Here is a 15,327-nt window from a genome sequence, read left to right as displayed (position 1 = left end):
CTTTCGGGAGGATGATTGGGAATCTAGTATCGTGCGGAACGAAGATTGCCCCAGCGATTCGAGTGTCCATTCGCGCTACTCCCCATTCGTCGATGAACGGTGATAGCTTGTAAAGACGGCTACCTTGGTTGAGTTTCGATTTTCGTCCATCTTTTGTCATGTGGAGTCGAACCATCTCTTCCGGAAACTCAGCTAGCTGCGCCGATCGCCATAGGGTATTTTCAGCTCTATAGATTTCTTCCTGGGTAATGTGCGAGGATTGCAGTGGTTGTTTTGCCGCCTTGCGTCTACAGTTGTCTGTGAAGCGGTGGATGTATGCAACTGTTCTTTGGAGCCGCTCGAACTTCGAAAAGCGTTCCCAGTTTAATGATAATGTTGCACTGCTATATGGATGTGACATTGTCGAGCTTCGGTTTCGGTTTCCTCTGGTTTTACTTGTTGTGGCCAAGCCTCCTCTGGTGCCCATAGAAACTCCGGGCCTTTGAACCAACGGCTGTCGGGTTTCAGGTTTGGTCCACTAGCCCACTTGGTTCCATCATCCGCGACGTTGATTTTCGATGGAACGTACCGCCACTCCTCAATGTGGAAAGGATTTCTCCTATCCGGCAGGCGACAAACTGTCGATAGCGACGATGATCAGAATGGATCCACGAAAGGACGGTTTTTGAATCGGTCCAAATCACTCGTCGCGATATTGGGAGACTGTGACTGCTGCATAACGTTTTCATCAACCTACAGCCTATTAACGCCGCCTGCAGCTCCAGCCTCGGGATGGATAACGTTTTCAAAGGTGCTACTTTCGCTTTTCCTCCGACAAGTGCACACTGGAACTTTCCATGGATGGTGGCCCTCAAGTAGGCGACACAAGCATAGGCAGTCTCGCTGCAAGTGCAAGTCCTCTATTTCCGATGCCGTTACGCCCGGAAAATAGGCACGAGGTATACGAACAGCTTTCAGGTCGTTGAATTTGGCTACCCACAAATGCCATCGTTCAAGGATTGGCTCGCCTACCACGTCGTCCCAACCAGCTTTTGTGCGCCATATATCCTGAATGATAACACGGCCATGGATAAGGAAATGGGAAAGAAGCCCCAACGGATCAAACTGGCTCATAACGCACCGTAAGATGCCTCGCTTTGTAGGGGTGACGGCTCCCAAGTCGGTATCGCTGGAGAACACGAAGACATCCTCGGTTGCTCTCCATTGCATGTCTAGCACGCGTTCTGCTTCGGGACCGCCTTCACCGACGATCTTCGTTGCTCTCGCTTCGGTATCCCCAATCTGGCGGAGTACTGCGCCTGAATTCGAAAGCCAGTTGCGAATTGTGAATCCGCCTCGTTTATGCACCAACTTGACCTCCTCTACAACTTGACATGCTTCTTCCTCACTGTCGAAACTATGCAGGTAATCGTCGACATAATGCCGGCGCACAATCGCCTCCGCGGCCCTCGGATATTGTTCTGCTTGCTCGGCTGCATTCAAATTTTTTACGAACTGCGCCGAGCATGGTGAGCTAGTTGAGCCGAAGGTTGCTACGTCGATCACAAAGGTTTTCGGAAGACGCCCGGTTTCACCGGGCCAGACGAACAACTGACTGTAACGATCTGCTTGCCGTATCTTCAACTGATGGAACATTTCCATGATATCTCCCACGACTGCAATCTTCCGCTCACGGAATCCACAGAGAATATCTGGGAGAGGTTGGACTAGATCCGGTCCTTTTAGTAGCATGCTATTCAGGGATATGCCGTTCACTGTTGCTGCGGCATCCCACACGATGCGAATCTTGTTGGGCTTCTTGGGGTTTCGAACTATTCCAACCGGCAGATACCACAGTCTCCTTTGATCCGCTTCGGCTAGTTCCTCCTCCGTAGCTTCGTGAATGTAGCCCTTTTGCTGGTATTGCGCTATCTGCCGCTGGACGTTATCAAACAAGGATGAATCCGCGTTGAAACGGCGCTCCAAGCACCGTAGCCGTCGGACAGCCATAGCGTAATTATTGGGAAATTCTACATAATCGTAGCGCCACAGTAATCCAGTCTCGAAGCCGTTTTCGACTCTTCTAGTCGTCTGCTCGAGTATTGCCCCCGCTCGCTTGTCGTCGTTCGATTCGGGACTCTGATTCACCGAGACGCCCACGTTCTCGACCGTGAAATATTGCTTCACTAGCTCGTGCAGACTCCTGTCTACATCACAACCACATATGTGCAAGTTGCAACTCGCAACGTTCGTCCCGTTTGGCATTGAGCCGTAGATCGCCCATCCGAGACGAGTTTTTGCTGCCACCGGCTCTCCCACGCAACCTTCGCGTATTTGTTGGGTGGCGGTGAGGTGAGTATTCTTTGCTCCAATGAGAATTCCTGGAGCTTTGAATTCGAAGTCTACGACCGGTAGCTTCCGCAGATGAGGGAAACGCTCGGCAAGTTCTTTATAGCACAGCGTCTGCGCAGGTAGTGCAAGGGACTCGACCGTCCTGACGTCTTTTAGTGGATATCGCTTGCCTCCACTGATACCCGAAATCTCCACCTCTACCTGACGGGAGCCTTCTTCCTCACGGCTAACGTTGCTTGTCCAGGTTAGGCAAAGACGCTTTTCCATGCCTTCAACCTGTAGTACGTCGGCTATTCCCTTTTCGAGGAGTGTGACGGACGATCCTTCGTCGATGAAAGCTAGCGTCTCAATATACCGTCCTTTGTTGAAGAGTCGCACCGGCAACAAGCGAAACAGTGTCGAGCTCTGGACGTTGTGAGCATTCACACCTTCCGTTGCATCATTTCACTGGCCTGCTCCGCCTCTTTGAGGTATTGGATGAGATGGATTGGTCGACGAATTGCCCGATCCGCCGTGCAGAAGCGGATGGTGTCGCATTTGACAACCTTGAACTTCACAGCGCGATGAGGACCGGCAGGGTTTTCCGTGGGTTCCGTGCTTCCCGAGGCAGATACGACACAAATAATAATTATGCACCACTTTCCAGCGGTCATCCCGGTCCATCTTTTTGAAGACGTCACAATCCTTCACTCGATGGTCTGGATTCCCGCAGACCAAACAGCTAATTGGCGAAGCTGCTTTTGGTGATTCCACCTTCGGGGCCTCGTCAGCTGTTGCGTCTGATGTAGCAGCATGGGCATTCACAAAACCTTTCAGCTTCTCCTCTCTCTTCTGCTTACTTCCCCTTGGATCCAACGTAAGAGTGACTTCAGCTGCTGCCGAGACCAGATTTGCCATGTACCGACCGAATACACGGAGGTCGACCGCCGCGAATTGTCGTTTGAACGTCACCCAGTCAAGCTTCAAATTTGCTGGCAGCTTATCCACAAGTTCTTGGAGCAGCACGGGTTAGATAGATGTTGCACTTGTCCCGCCGCCTCCAAATGTTCGCTGAAGTTCTGTACCGCCATGCCGAAAGCCGCGACCGTGCACAAATTATCCGCTTTTGGTGCTGGAACATCGCGGATCTTCTGGAGCAGCGCGTATATTATTTGTTCTGGTCGCCCGTACAGCATCTGCAGCGTATGTATCACTTGTGGCACTGATGTAGGTAATAATAAACGACTACGAACTGCCTCCAATGCGGCACCCTTCAGGCACTGTTGGAGACGACCATGGTTTTCAACGTTACTGTAGCCGCATGCTTCCGTGGAGGTGTTAAAAGCACTGAAGAACATGGGCCACTCTTCGGAATTGCCACTGAACAACGGTAAATCCTTCGGCATAGCATGTCGCGCTGCGATTTGACGAGGTGTAGGGGCTAGCTCGTCGATAATCGCAGCTGGTCCCATTTGTCCACCAAGAGGTCCCATTTGTCCACCCAGAGGGATTTGCGGGTAAGCATATTGCGAAGAGGCTACCTGACCTACTGGTGCGAAATTGTGTAAACTATTCGGTACCTGATATGGCTGACACACGTGCCACGGTTGCATTGGATGACTTCCAATCTGTCCCACTGAGCTGATGTATGGTGGCAGGCACTGGGTGGAACTGGTAAAGCCTGTCACTGGATTGACCCAATTGTTCGTGCTGACTGGCGTCGACGCCCCCGGTCTGTTTGCTCCTCTGCCAGGTTGAAAATCGTGGGAGAGGCTCCCTTGCCCACTTGCATACCCACTCGTTGTCGGTTGGCTTAGTTGCGAGTTTGATTGCATCGACATCGTAGGAGAGATTATCCAAGAAGGGAGAACAGATGTACCTCCGAACAATGACGTGACCGCAGGTGACGATGGTGTTGTTTGTGGAATAATTTTTGTATTTCCAGCAGCGGAATGCTGCGGTCTGGTTCTGGAAGACGTTACTGAGACCGTCACCGTTCTCGCCGGCGCAGAAGTTAGCTCATTCTGGCTGACGGCGACCTGATCCAAGCGATGTAACCAATCTCCAAGACTACCAGCCATCACATCCCTGTTGGTTGCTCCACACCTCGCATTGATGACGTCGTACCGCGCTTTCCACATCTCTTTCTCCAACTGCAGCTTACGTTGTTCCAACTGGATCGTCTGTTGCAGCTCAATTTCCCTTAGCAGGAATGCCTTCCGCTCTTCCAACAGTTTGAGGTTAAGCTGGGCGAGTTCCCCAATCGGCTTTGCTCCTTCGTCGGATCCGTTCGCGTTAGTTTGCCCGTGTGCAGGTTCGAGGCCAACCGAAACATTCGAATCAACACCGACGACGCTGTTAGCAGATTCGACGACGCATTTATGGCACATCCAATATTCGTCCTTTCGCCTTTCATCGAAACCAGCACATCCGAAGTGCGACCATTTGCCGCATCCTTCGCATTGTACCATGTCATCGGCGTTGTTGGCGAGATCGCACATTTGGCAATCGCGGGAATTGTTGGTGAGCGAGCTCAAAGCTATAATATAATATATTCACATAATGAATTCAGATATGATTCACAATAATTCATCTCGACTTACATTTGGTCTCCTTGTTTTGTATACAGCGAAGCTTACTACAGGATGACTTAAATTGATTTCAATATTAATTTCTAATAACACTCGGATGGAACTCTACCTTTTTGTGGTTAGCAAAGATGTGTATGAGGAAAACATATGGGATTGTTATGACAGCTGTATTTCGACGGTTATCAGACGAACTGTCATGGAGCGATGCTGATGCTACTGAAATACGCAGGGTGATATGAAGTGAACAGTGGCGTGATTTGCCCCCTCAACACCGGTCTTACCCCCAGTTTCCCTCACACTGCATCCGGCGAGAGATATAAATTATTTGACTCAGTGACTGACATTGACATTGAGTTTTTGTTCGCTACCAACAGTGCGAATGTTGACCAAGTGTGAAAATAGATTCCCTTTTAGAGGCGAATGAACTTCAAAGTTTAAAGCAAAGAAAGAAAGAAAGATTCCCTTTTTTAACCCTATCCTTACCCCCAATCAAATCATTTCCTCCTATTCAAAATACAATGTATGACACATCCACAACCAGCACAGTAATACGATGCACAGCATAACAGAAGCCGAACGCACACAAATAAATATGTGCATGCAAAACTATTCCTGCGAATATACAAACATTCCAATTCCAACATTTGTAGAAGTAGCATCGCGAATAAACCATCCGTGTTTTTGAAAGTATTCCAAAGTGTTTCGATTATCTAGTGTTTTTATTTTCCTGTTCCACATCCAATTGTCTTCCCTAAGTGCCATATTCCGTGTATTTTCGTATAATCCTGAGCTATCATCTAGCCGAAGGAACCGCCATAATCCTCAATGGGGTGATCCACCATTTTTTGGTCCTTCGAACCGGATTGTGGAACCACAACCGTGGTGACAACAGCGCCGTGTTGACTCAACCGAGCCCGCTCCATTTCCGTTGCTTTCGGCTACATTTGGTGTGCATCAGCCGATCGCAATATTTCCAGCCGCTACTGGACTCAACCAAGTGCTATGTGTTTTGTGTGGAGTAAAGATTGTGTCCGATTGCAAATTTCTGTGTGTCCTTCGAATAAAAAGAAAGTTTTCGACGCAGTGTGTGAAAGCGTTGTGCTCCCTTGGCCGAGTGGTTAGCGTCATAACTAACATGCCGGGTGTTCGGGTTCGATTCCCGTTCTGGTCGGGGGAATTTTTCGTCAAAGAAATTTCCTCCGACTTGCACTGTGATCACGCGTATTCTAGAGCTTGCCACACAGAATGCATTCAAGGCGTGTTATTTGGCATAGAAATCTCAACTAAGTACTAATAAAAATGACGCAAGTAATACTACGTTGAGACGGCGAAGTTCCTCTAGGAACGTTAGTGCCATTGAAGAAGAAGAAGTGTGAAAGCGTTACTATGAAATTGTCCAAACGTGATCGATCCTGGAAACCGTGTATGAAATCATCACGATCAGTGTTTGGATTTCGATCAAAATCGAATGATACACAATGTGTCATGCAAGTAAACTCTCACGAACATATATAACCAAATATGAGAGGATCATTCAGATACTTGTATGAATGTCAGTAATCACTTGTGTAATATTTAGTGATTAAACTAAAGGCTGATTCAGACGATGCCAGTCAGCGCTCTAGTTGAAGTATCCAGTGAACAGAGAACAGACACTCTGTTCAAGTTACTGGTACCAGTATCGAACAAGTAATTAGCCTCGAACTTGAACAGAGTGTCTGTTCATTATTCACTGGATACTTCAACTAGAGCTGGCATCGTCTAAATCAACCTTAAGAGAGGAACGAAGACTGTTGATTGCATATCCGATCTGTATCAAACATCGCATACCATTTTCGAAGCCTGCATACAAGTTTGAACCACATATATCGTCCCATTTTACTATAGCGAAACCCACTGCACAGAAAAGTGCAAAGCAATAAATGATACAAGAAAAATTACGTCATCATTTAGTCACCATTTGCGGAGAGCAGCGAATTCCCAAAGAGATAAAACGCGAGAGTTTTTGCTTCTCACTGGAGCGGTGTTGCTAGTAAAACTATGCGGTCTATATGAATATACATATTTCAAGGGATAGCGGCGTTAAAAATGGAAAATATAATCTTACTACCCTCCCTTAGCCTCTATCGAGCTAAATAATCATATAGTTTGCACTCTCTGAGACTTAAAAATCAGGATCTGCTACATTAGCTGAATATGAATCTTTCGCTTTGCGTGGTCCATACGATCCTGCTGTTTCATGATGCATGGAGAGGTCGATATGCATATGTTAGAGGCAAAGAAGAAAATAAGCTTTCTGACCAAAAGCGTATAGCTTTGCTTGCATGCTGGTGTGCAATAAAGTGCGAGCCGATGCAGAGTTGTCTCGTGATTTGCAACACATAACAACAAAAGAATACCGCTGGGGGAAATGTTCATATCATATTTGATCATATTTGAACGAACGAAAGCGATTTTCTAATGAGTGGATCATTTGGCAAACACTGATCACGATCATGTGTGTGAAGAACTAAAGAGTTTAATGATTTCCCTAATGCCGATGCCACACACACAATTGAAAATGCATCTCCAGGAAAGGATGTCAGATATAGAGGCGGTCATCTATCTGCGTGACCAAGCAAAAAAGAAAGTAACACGTGTTCGAGACGCAATTAATGCAGCTTGTGGGGCGGCATACGAAAATGATGTCGCACGTTTGAATGTTTATTCCAGAAATTTTAAAAACCACTTCGAAGAATGTGTGCGTTTACACCACCAGATAATGGCTATGTGTCCCGACGAGAATTTTCACGATCCAGATGAATGGTACCTCGCTTTTGAGGACCATTACAATGAAACGTATGTTGTTGGGAATATCAGTTCCACGCGAAGCGAACCCAACCTTCAACGAGAGCAGAGAGGATTCATCTTGTGAAATGTATGCTACTGTGAACCCCAACTTCGAGTGTGATATTGTCCGTACGATGTCCGTTCTCCAACGTGAACCCAAGGGCCGTGAACTGAGATGTAACTGTAATCTATCAGATACCTGCCAAAAGTGTAAAAGTAAGGATTCCACATTGTTGCATTTTGATAACTCGCCTAATTCCCCGCCTATTTTTCCTGTTACTAAACCAGACCTTTTCCCATTGATGTGATTCCTATTTCCCTTATTTCCCCACTTGCCACCAATTGCTCTGTTAATGATGCTCCCTGCCTTGATGTTAGCCTTTCAACGACTACCGTTACTAATGTTTTAGACAGCAATGACAAATCCCTGCCGTGCCGTGTTCACTTAGTGTCAACCAAATTTGATCCCATACCAGTTCGTAACCTACCTGAATGGAAATCATCCATAATTCCCACTATCTTTGTTTGTCCAGAGACCTTCTTAATTGATAGAAGCTCTTTTCGAAAACTCCAAAGAATTTTTGAATCGTTTCTGAAATTTTACTACAACGCGGAATCACATATAGTCGAACCTTTTACCATAACAGACGACGCGATGCGAAACATAACGATTGACTCCTTGTTACTACGAGAAATAATCTGGAAGTGTATCTCACTCTATGTTCTATGTTCTATGTTAGATACTGGGCAACTCATGAAGATGTGTCCGAGAAATGTCTGTAATGTCATCCTATGTCAACATCGGCTCCAATTCCGCTTCATTGAGTTCAACTATTGCTTAGCCCGGGGGGAGAATGTTCGCGACCAACAGTGCGAATGTTGACCAAGTGTGAATATAGATTCCCTTTTTTAACCCTATCCTTACCCCCAACCAAATCCTTTCCTCCCATTCCAAATGCAATGTATGACACATCCACAACCAGCACAGTAATACGATGCACAGCATAACAGAAGCCGAACGCACACAAATAAATATGTGCATGCAAAACTATTCCTGCCAATATACAAACATTCCAATTCCAACATATGTAGAAGTAGCATCGCGAATAAACCATCCGTGTTTTTGAAAGTATTCCAAAGTGTTTTGATTATCTAGTGTTTTAATTTTCCTGTGCCACATCCAGGGCCTGATTCTCGAATACACTTCATGGTGGAAACGAAATAAACGGCACGCCATTGAACTACGTTTTACGAGTTAGTGAAGTGTCGAAGATAATAATGAGTTCTCAGGCAGAATGAACACTTTTCAAATAAAAAATCAATAATGAAAATTAACTTCTTCGTATCAAACTGGTATTCAATGTGAGTGGAAAACTTGGTTTTCTTCATGTGATATAATAATCTCATACAATAGATTCATCTGAATATAATTTGATATTATAATGATAAATTTAGTGGGAAACTAATCTCGTATCCAGATGTCGACACTGTACCGTTGTCATCGCGAATACGTTTCATTCCGTTTCCACCGTGAAGTGTATTCGTAGTGTATTCGAGAATCAGGCCCTCAATTGTCTTCGTTAAGTGCCATATTCCGTGTATTTTCGTATAATCCTGAGCTATCATCTAGGCCTCCTTCAGCCGAAGGAACCGCCATAATCCTCAATGATGTGATCCACCAGTTTTGGTTTCACTTTAGACAACCAGACTTAATATGAAAATTAGAATCTGTTTTTGAAGGCTACATAATAGTTACAACAAAATCACGTATCAGAGTCACCAAAAACTCTATTAAAGAGTTAATTATAAAAATTCGTTCTTTCCTAAGTTGATATCGGACTTTATAAATGAATTGAAGGCGAATTGGATAACGTAGATAACAATGTCCAAAATTGGGCACAAAACAAATTGATATGTAAATCTCAATCTGTAAAATCATGTATTTGTTTTTCAAGCATTACACATTTCTTCCAACGTGTTACATGTGTTTTCCATACAGTCACTGAAAAATTCTTCCGGCTTTTCACCCAGCACGCGATAGGTGCTTTCATCTCATTGTCCGAGCTGTAATGATTACCTTTAAGGGCTCTCTTGAATAGAGAAAACAAAATAAACATCGCAAGGCGCAAGGTCGGGAGAATACGGAGAGTGTGGAATTGATTCGAACATCAGGTTTTTCAGAGCCTCTCCAGTTTCACATTTTGGTGCCAGATTGCCTCTTATACGACAAACTCGACGTCGAAGGTGGTTCATAGTCTGTAATACTGAGCAGAATTTACCATTGCCCCTTGTTTCAGAATCAGTCACCAAATTCGGTGAACATTCCAAAAAACAGTCAAAAGATTTTTTGCGGACGGTTCTATTATGAATTTTTTTTTATAAAAGGATAATGTGAATATGAATGATGTCGTCACAATAAACAGCCTATAAACGACGATCACACTAGGATTCATTTTCTCAGCAGTTAAAAATCCGACAACAGCGGGTTGTTTAATTCGCGTTGATATAGCACCAGAAACGACGCCATACTTCCAATGCGCAAAACAAACTGAGTGAAACCAACGTCTTCAAACTGCGCAGGCCTATAGAGGAAAAATAGTACTTCCACATGCTACCTGGTGCGCTTCAGAAGTTTAGTTAGTTCGTCTTTTACAATGTGTGCATAACTTATCAGCCAACTTTCATATATTTATTCATATTTTATTATATGAAACTTCAATGTTCTTTTTCAGATGACTATTAACGCCGCATTAGGATTCGATTCTTTCCTAGTTATGCGACATGGATCAAAATCAACAGTCGTAGAATCTACATGCGACATAAGAGGTTTTAAAGAGTTACATGGATCCCGCTTGGGTTGCTACTTTTGCAATGATGTTGTAGCACCGGGAAATGTAAGCAAATGTAAACGATTATTTTCAACTCAGTAATATTTCCATATTTCTGCAGTCTCTGAAAGATCGAACTTTGGACCAACAATGTACTGTAACTCGACCTGCTGTTTCAAATATAGCATCAAGCTTAGCAGTTGAGATGGCCGTTTCTTTGCTGCAACATGGAGATAGGTAAGATGTATTTTTTCAGTAACTTCTGTAACTGTAACTTCCGCTTCTTCATTTTAGACATTCCGCTCCAGCCTATTACAGAACATCCAACATAGTTGATGATTTAGAAAATATACCGGAAGGATTACTGGGTATCATTCCACACTCAATTCGAGGAAATATATATGATTTCAAGTATCTCATAACGGCGACTGAGAGGTTTTCAGAATGCGTAGCGTGTTCTTCGGTAACTATTTACACTCATCTTTAGTTTATATATAATTCTCATTCTTTTACAGCACATACTGGATATGTTCGAACAACAGGGTAATCCTTTTGTGTTAGATGTGATCAATTCATCGAAAATTTTGGAAGATATTACTGGTATTTCTCAATTACAAGAGGGCGTTGATGAGGTAAATATTCTTACTGGTTATTCTCGTATGGAATATGAACATAATGACAAACTATTCATTATGTCAAACTATTCACTATAATTCTCAAATATGTCCGATTTCTCGGTATTCGGGTATAATAATAGAAAGCGCCTCGTAATGTATTTAATGAGAATATTTCTACAAGTTTGGTGAGCGCTCAACTTTCTAAGGAAATATGTCCGCATACTACATGAACAGAAATAACACGGTTTTAAATGCCATGTCCCATATTGTCCACATGGGAATTCTTCCTTTTTTATTAAAAAAAAAACAATTTCCTTTTTTATTCAAAAATAACTGCGCAAGGTGCTGTCCAAAATGTCGAAGTTCTTGTCTACAAGATAATTTTCAACGATCTGAATAAATTATAATAAAAATGTGCAACGTCTGCGGGTTTACTGTCAGCTGCAAAGAACACATGAATAATAATATTAAAGTTTAAATTTTCTGTCAGAATGATACTTCATATTGTGGAACTGCCGAAGTCTTTCGTTGCTCGGTAGAACTGGTCTTTCTTTTATCAGCTTATGCAGCACCTTCTTTCAAAGCAATGCCATTTCGTAATGTATTGCAAAAGTAGCTCAAAAAATTCAAACTTTTTCTCTCTGCGATTTCGCACTCCTTTTGATTAATTGGCAAAAAAATCGTTCATTGCAAATGGCGGTTGTAAAGCAAACGCGAGCCAAATACGTTTCAAAATGTTTCATTCATATTAAAAATAGTTTATCAAAATTTATTACAATTCAAAATCTTGCTGGCTGATAATGCTCACATGATTATACCCAAATTATTCCATACGAGACGTGTAGTTTAGTTTTTTTTATTTTGATCTAATTTTTTTTTCCAAAAATAGGTAATCGATTTTGATAGTGATAATGATTAATTTGAAACGAAAATAAAATCCAGGATAATTAATGAACTTGTATGAACTGAATTGTAGAGAAATCCACTGCTTTACAGCGTCTATTTTTTATTAAGTGTTGTAGCCACGGTCCCAAAAGGTTGAGGTCTGGTGTCCAAAAGACTCTGTTCGCGATATATTGGTCTTCTGCATGGCGAATGAGGTGAGATGACTCAAGTCACAGTATTTCCGAAGACGAATAGCGTGACTATTATTTGTTATTAGATGAGATTTGCAGTCGTGTTCTCTTCTGTTCTCGACTCGGGTATATAATAGAGGCTAAAAAGTAATATGACTTTAGAATAAACTTCGTTATTTCACGTCATTCGCGTGCAGAATAAGTGGCATCATTTATCAAACTACTCAGAAGTTTAAATCACACCTTTTCTTGGATTGAATTTTTATCGCTAGTTTTTATGCATGAGTTATGTAGAGTATACAATAAGGAGGGACCTCAGTCTCAAAGGTCAAGAAAATATAGTGAAGTATTTTGGTTATTATTTAAGATGTATTTTCCATTATTTTTTGAGTGCACGAATAATGATTATCATGCTGTTGACAGCTGCATGCGTAGATTCTGTTTGAAAATCGGTACCTTGCTGGTGGTATCGGTTCTCAAGCAACGGGATGTCCAATGAATATTTTGAAGCTTTAGGATGAAAGCTAAAGCGTTAAAATAAAGCGAAAAATCGCTTCCAAATATTTTCAGCAACGGCTTGTGGTCGGTTTGAAGAGTGAATCTGCGTCCGAAAATCATTTTGCGAAAACGGGTAACAGCAAAAATAAGCGCCAGAACTTTCTTCTCGATTTGTCCGTAGTTCTGTTCAGCTGGCGTCAGTGACCTTGAAGTATGTGTGAATGCCCTGACTGCACCATTGGGGAACCGATGCATAATCACTGCACCCAGGATGGAAACGTCGCCTGCGACGATAATTTCCTTATCTGAATCGTAGTTTACTAGCAACAAATCGGAGAGGATTGTTTGGAAACCGTTCGAAGGACCTCTGCGGCGGTCCAATCTAGAGATGGGCAAAACGGTTCATTGCAGTGAGCGGCTCAGAGCCGTGCACTCAATGAAAAGAGCCGGGTCATTTGAGCGGCTCGACGGCTCTTTTCAAGAAATGGTTTATTCGGATACGTAAAGAATGGAAGACATAAAAAACAAAGTTTAACCCTTTCGTTATGAGCGTCGTCTTTTTTTTTTATCCAAAATATATATTTTTATTAAGGCTCATATGGCGTCAACCTGACGGGGCCGGGAGTTCAATATTTCGACAATGTTTGCCTTATAACTATGTTAGTAATATGTAACCGATTACTCGCGGTTGGCTCGAGGTTAGTATTACAAGTGTTTTCGTAATTGTGATGTTGCTGTCTTCAATGATCTGTACCTGTGCCCGACACGGGATACTTCCTATTGGGATGCAGCTGACCATTAATCAGCAACGCCCCCCTAGTCTGTACCCCATATCTAGCGTGGTGCGTCTTCTCGAGGAATCCAGGATAGAATAGTCACTAGCCGGCGCAATCATCAGCTCGTGTAGAGTTGTCATGAGCGGTACAACCTTTGGCTTTTGTTGAATCATCAGTGGACTGCACAACCTTTGGCCCGTGTATCTGTAAAGAGTGTGTGTATGTATTGCCGCGACTAAGTAAAAGTTTATAGATCGAACAGGAGGGATACGAAACAGGGACACAACGAAGGAAAAATCATTAAACGTTGACATCGGCGTTCCTGAGGAACAGGTATAGATGAAGCAGAAGATCAGGATCACGGCTACCTAAGATATCCCGGACGGGGATATCCGATTGTCTGCCTTTTGCTCTTAGTGCTCTAGAGAGCTGAGCTGAGTGCTACTGTGCGAGCGTCGTCTTTAGACGACATGAAATTCATACTGGTCACACCAGCGCCTTGTGCATACTTTTCGGCGCAGTGCTCCGTACAGGGGTAGCACTTCAGCGGAGCACACTGCCGTTCTGAAGGGTTAAAATAATAATCAGTGCAGATAATAGTAAAAATATTACTTTACTGAAGGTTTTCTCTGATATATTCCCATCACAATAATCTTCTTTATTTTTTTTTATTTAAAAACATTATCTTTTCAATGTTATCTGATGAAAGTCTACTACATCTTTCACTGCAAACTTGTCCTGCTTTCGGAAAAAAACTCGCTCACATGGTACTGAAGTCACCGGAATAAATAATATTTAAAAAAAAAACAAATGGTAGAGCCGCGGAGAGATAGATTTCCTTTCATTCCGCCAAAGCTAAAGGTCGCTTATTCTCAGGAAATGTGGTTCCGCTAAATATTTATCTACAATAGATATTGCAACAGCTTTTGGATCATGTGAGGATCGAAGATTGCCAACCAATGCATCAAACTCCTCCCATACAGATGACCGCGCTTCACCACCAACGATTTGTAGTAGTTTCGTAGGCGTGTATTCTATGGATGTTATTTTAGCGTCCTTATCAACGACTAGTGTGCATAGTTGTACTTTCTGTTATCCCCAAAACCTTGCTGCTTGAAGCGAGGATCTACCAGTATTGGTTAGGATACTGATTCTCCTGACTCAAGATTTGTAAAAAACATTACCAGCTCCGAAATCAATTCATTACAGAACTGTTTTATAATCACTAGAACTGATTGCTCTTGATTCATATAATGTTGACCATGTCGAATTATCAGTCGGGAGAGTGTAGCAATTTTCGATAACGACAAAGTTTTCTCCCCGCTTTACATCCCAAAAATTTTTAAAATATTTGGAATGGAATGTTTTCATGATTAACTGTATTATATTAATCAAATTATTTCATTCGATACCCATTTGCGGGAGTTGCATGAAAAAAGTAATTGGCCATTTTGGAGTTGGATTTATCATAAATAACTGTGCCCTACTAATCGAGCCCTTTCATCTGATACCCATATGATGGTTTCCAGAAGAAATTTAGTCTGCCATTTTGTAACGGCCGCCATTTTGGATTTCCATTTTACATAAATAAATGGATTTGTATTTTACATAAATTTCATTTGATACCCATATTTATGGGGTTCCGAGTAAATAGGTAATCCGCCAAAATTTACAAACAACAAGCTAAATAAAACCGCTTAAAAAGCAGCATGGGAAACATATATTTCTTCCGCACTGCCGCAGGCCAAGGTTCGCCAGAACGAGCGTACGATCCACGGTTCTTTACCAATAAGCTGGCCCTT

General features: G+C 42.9%; 1 protein-coding gene across 4 annotated transcripts in view; it reads left to right on the top strand.

Moving 5' to 3' along the window:
• The window catches only part of LOC129770892 (uncharacterized), a 91,331-nt gene extending 79,201 nt beyond the window's left edge, over nucleotides 1-12,130 (top strand). For 3 of the 4 annotated variants that reach the window (XM_055774063.1, XM_055774065.1, XM_055774064.1), the window contains 4 exons: nucleotides 10,463-10,624; nucleotides 10,680-10,795; nucleotides 10,853-11,021; nucleotides 11,074-12,130. In XM_055774063.1, coding sequence (XP_055630038.1) covers nucleotides 10,463-10,624; nucleotides 10,680-10,795; nucleotides 10,853-11,021; nucleotides 11,074-11,271 — 645 coding nt within the window. In that variant the 3' untranslated portion in view covers nucleotides 11,272-12,130. The remainder of the gene's footprint in view (nucleotides 1-10,462; nucleotides 10,625-10,679; nucleotides 10,796-10,852; nucleotides 11,022-11,073) is intronic. The other variant, XM_055774066.1, reaches the window with a different exon arrangement.
• Nucleotides 12,131-15,327: the final 3,197 nt, after the last annotated feature.

This window comes from Toxorhynchites rutilus, chromosome 2 (genome assembly GCF_029784135.1).
Source record: "Toxorhynchites rutilus septentrionalis strain SRP chromosome 2, ASM2978413v1, whole genome shotgun sequence".
Classification (NCBI taxonomy): Eukaryota; Metazoa; Arthropoda; class Insecta; order Diptera; family Culicidae; genus Toxorhynchites; species Toxorhynchites rutilus.
Note: the sequence above shows the minus strand (reverse complement) of the source record. Positions and strands in the feature narration are given on the sequence as shown.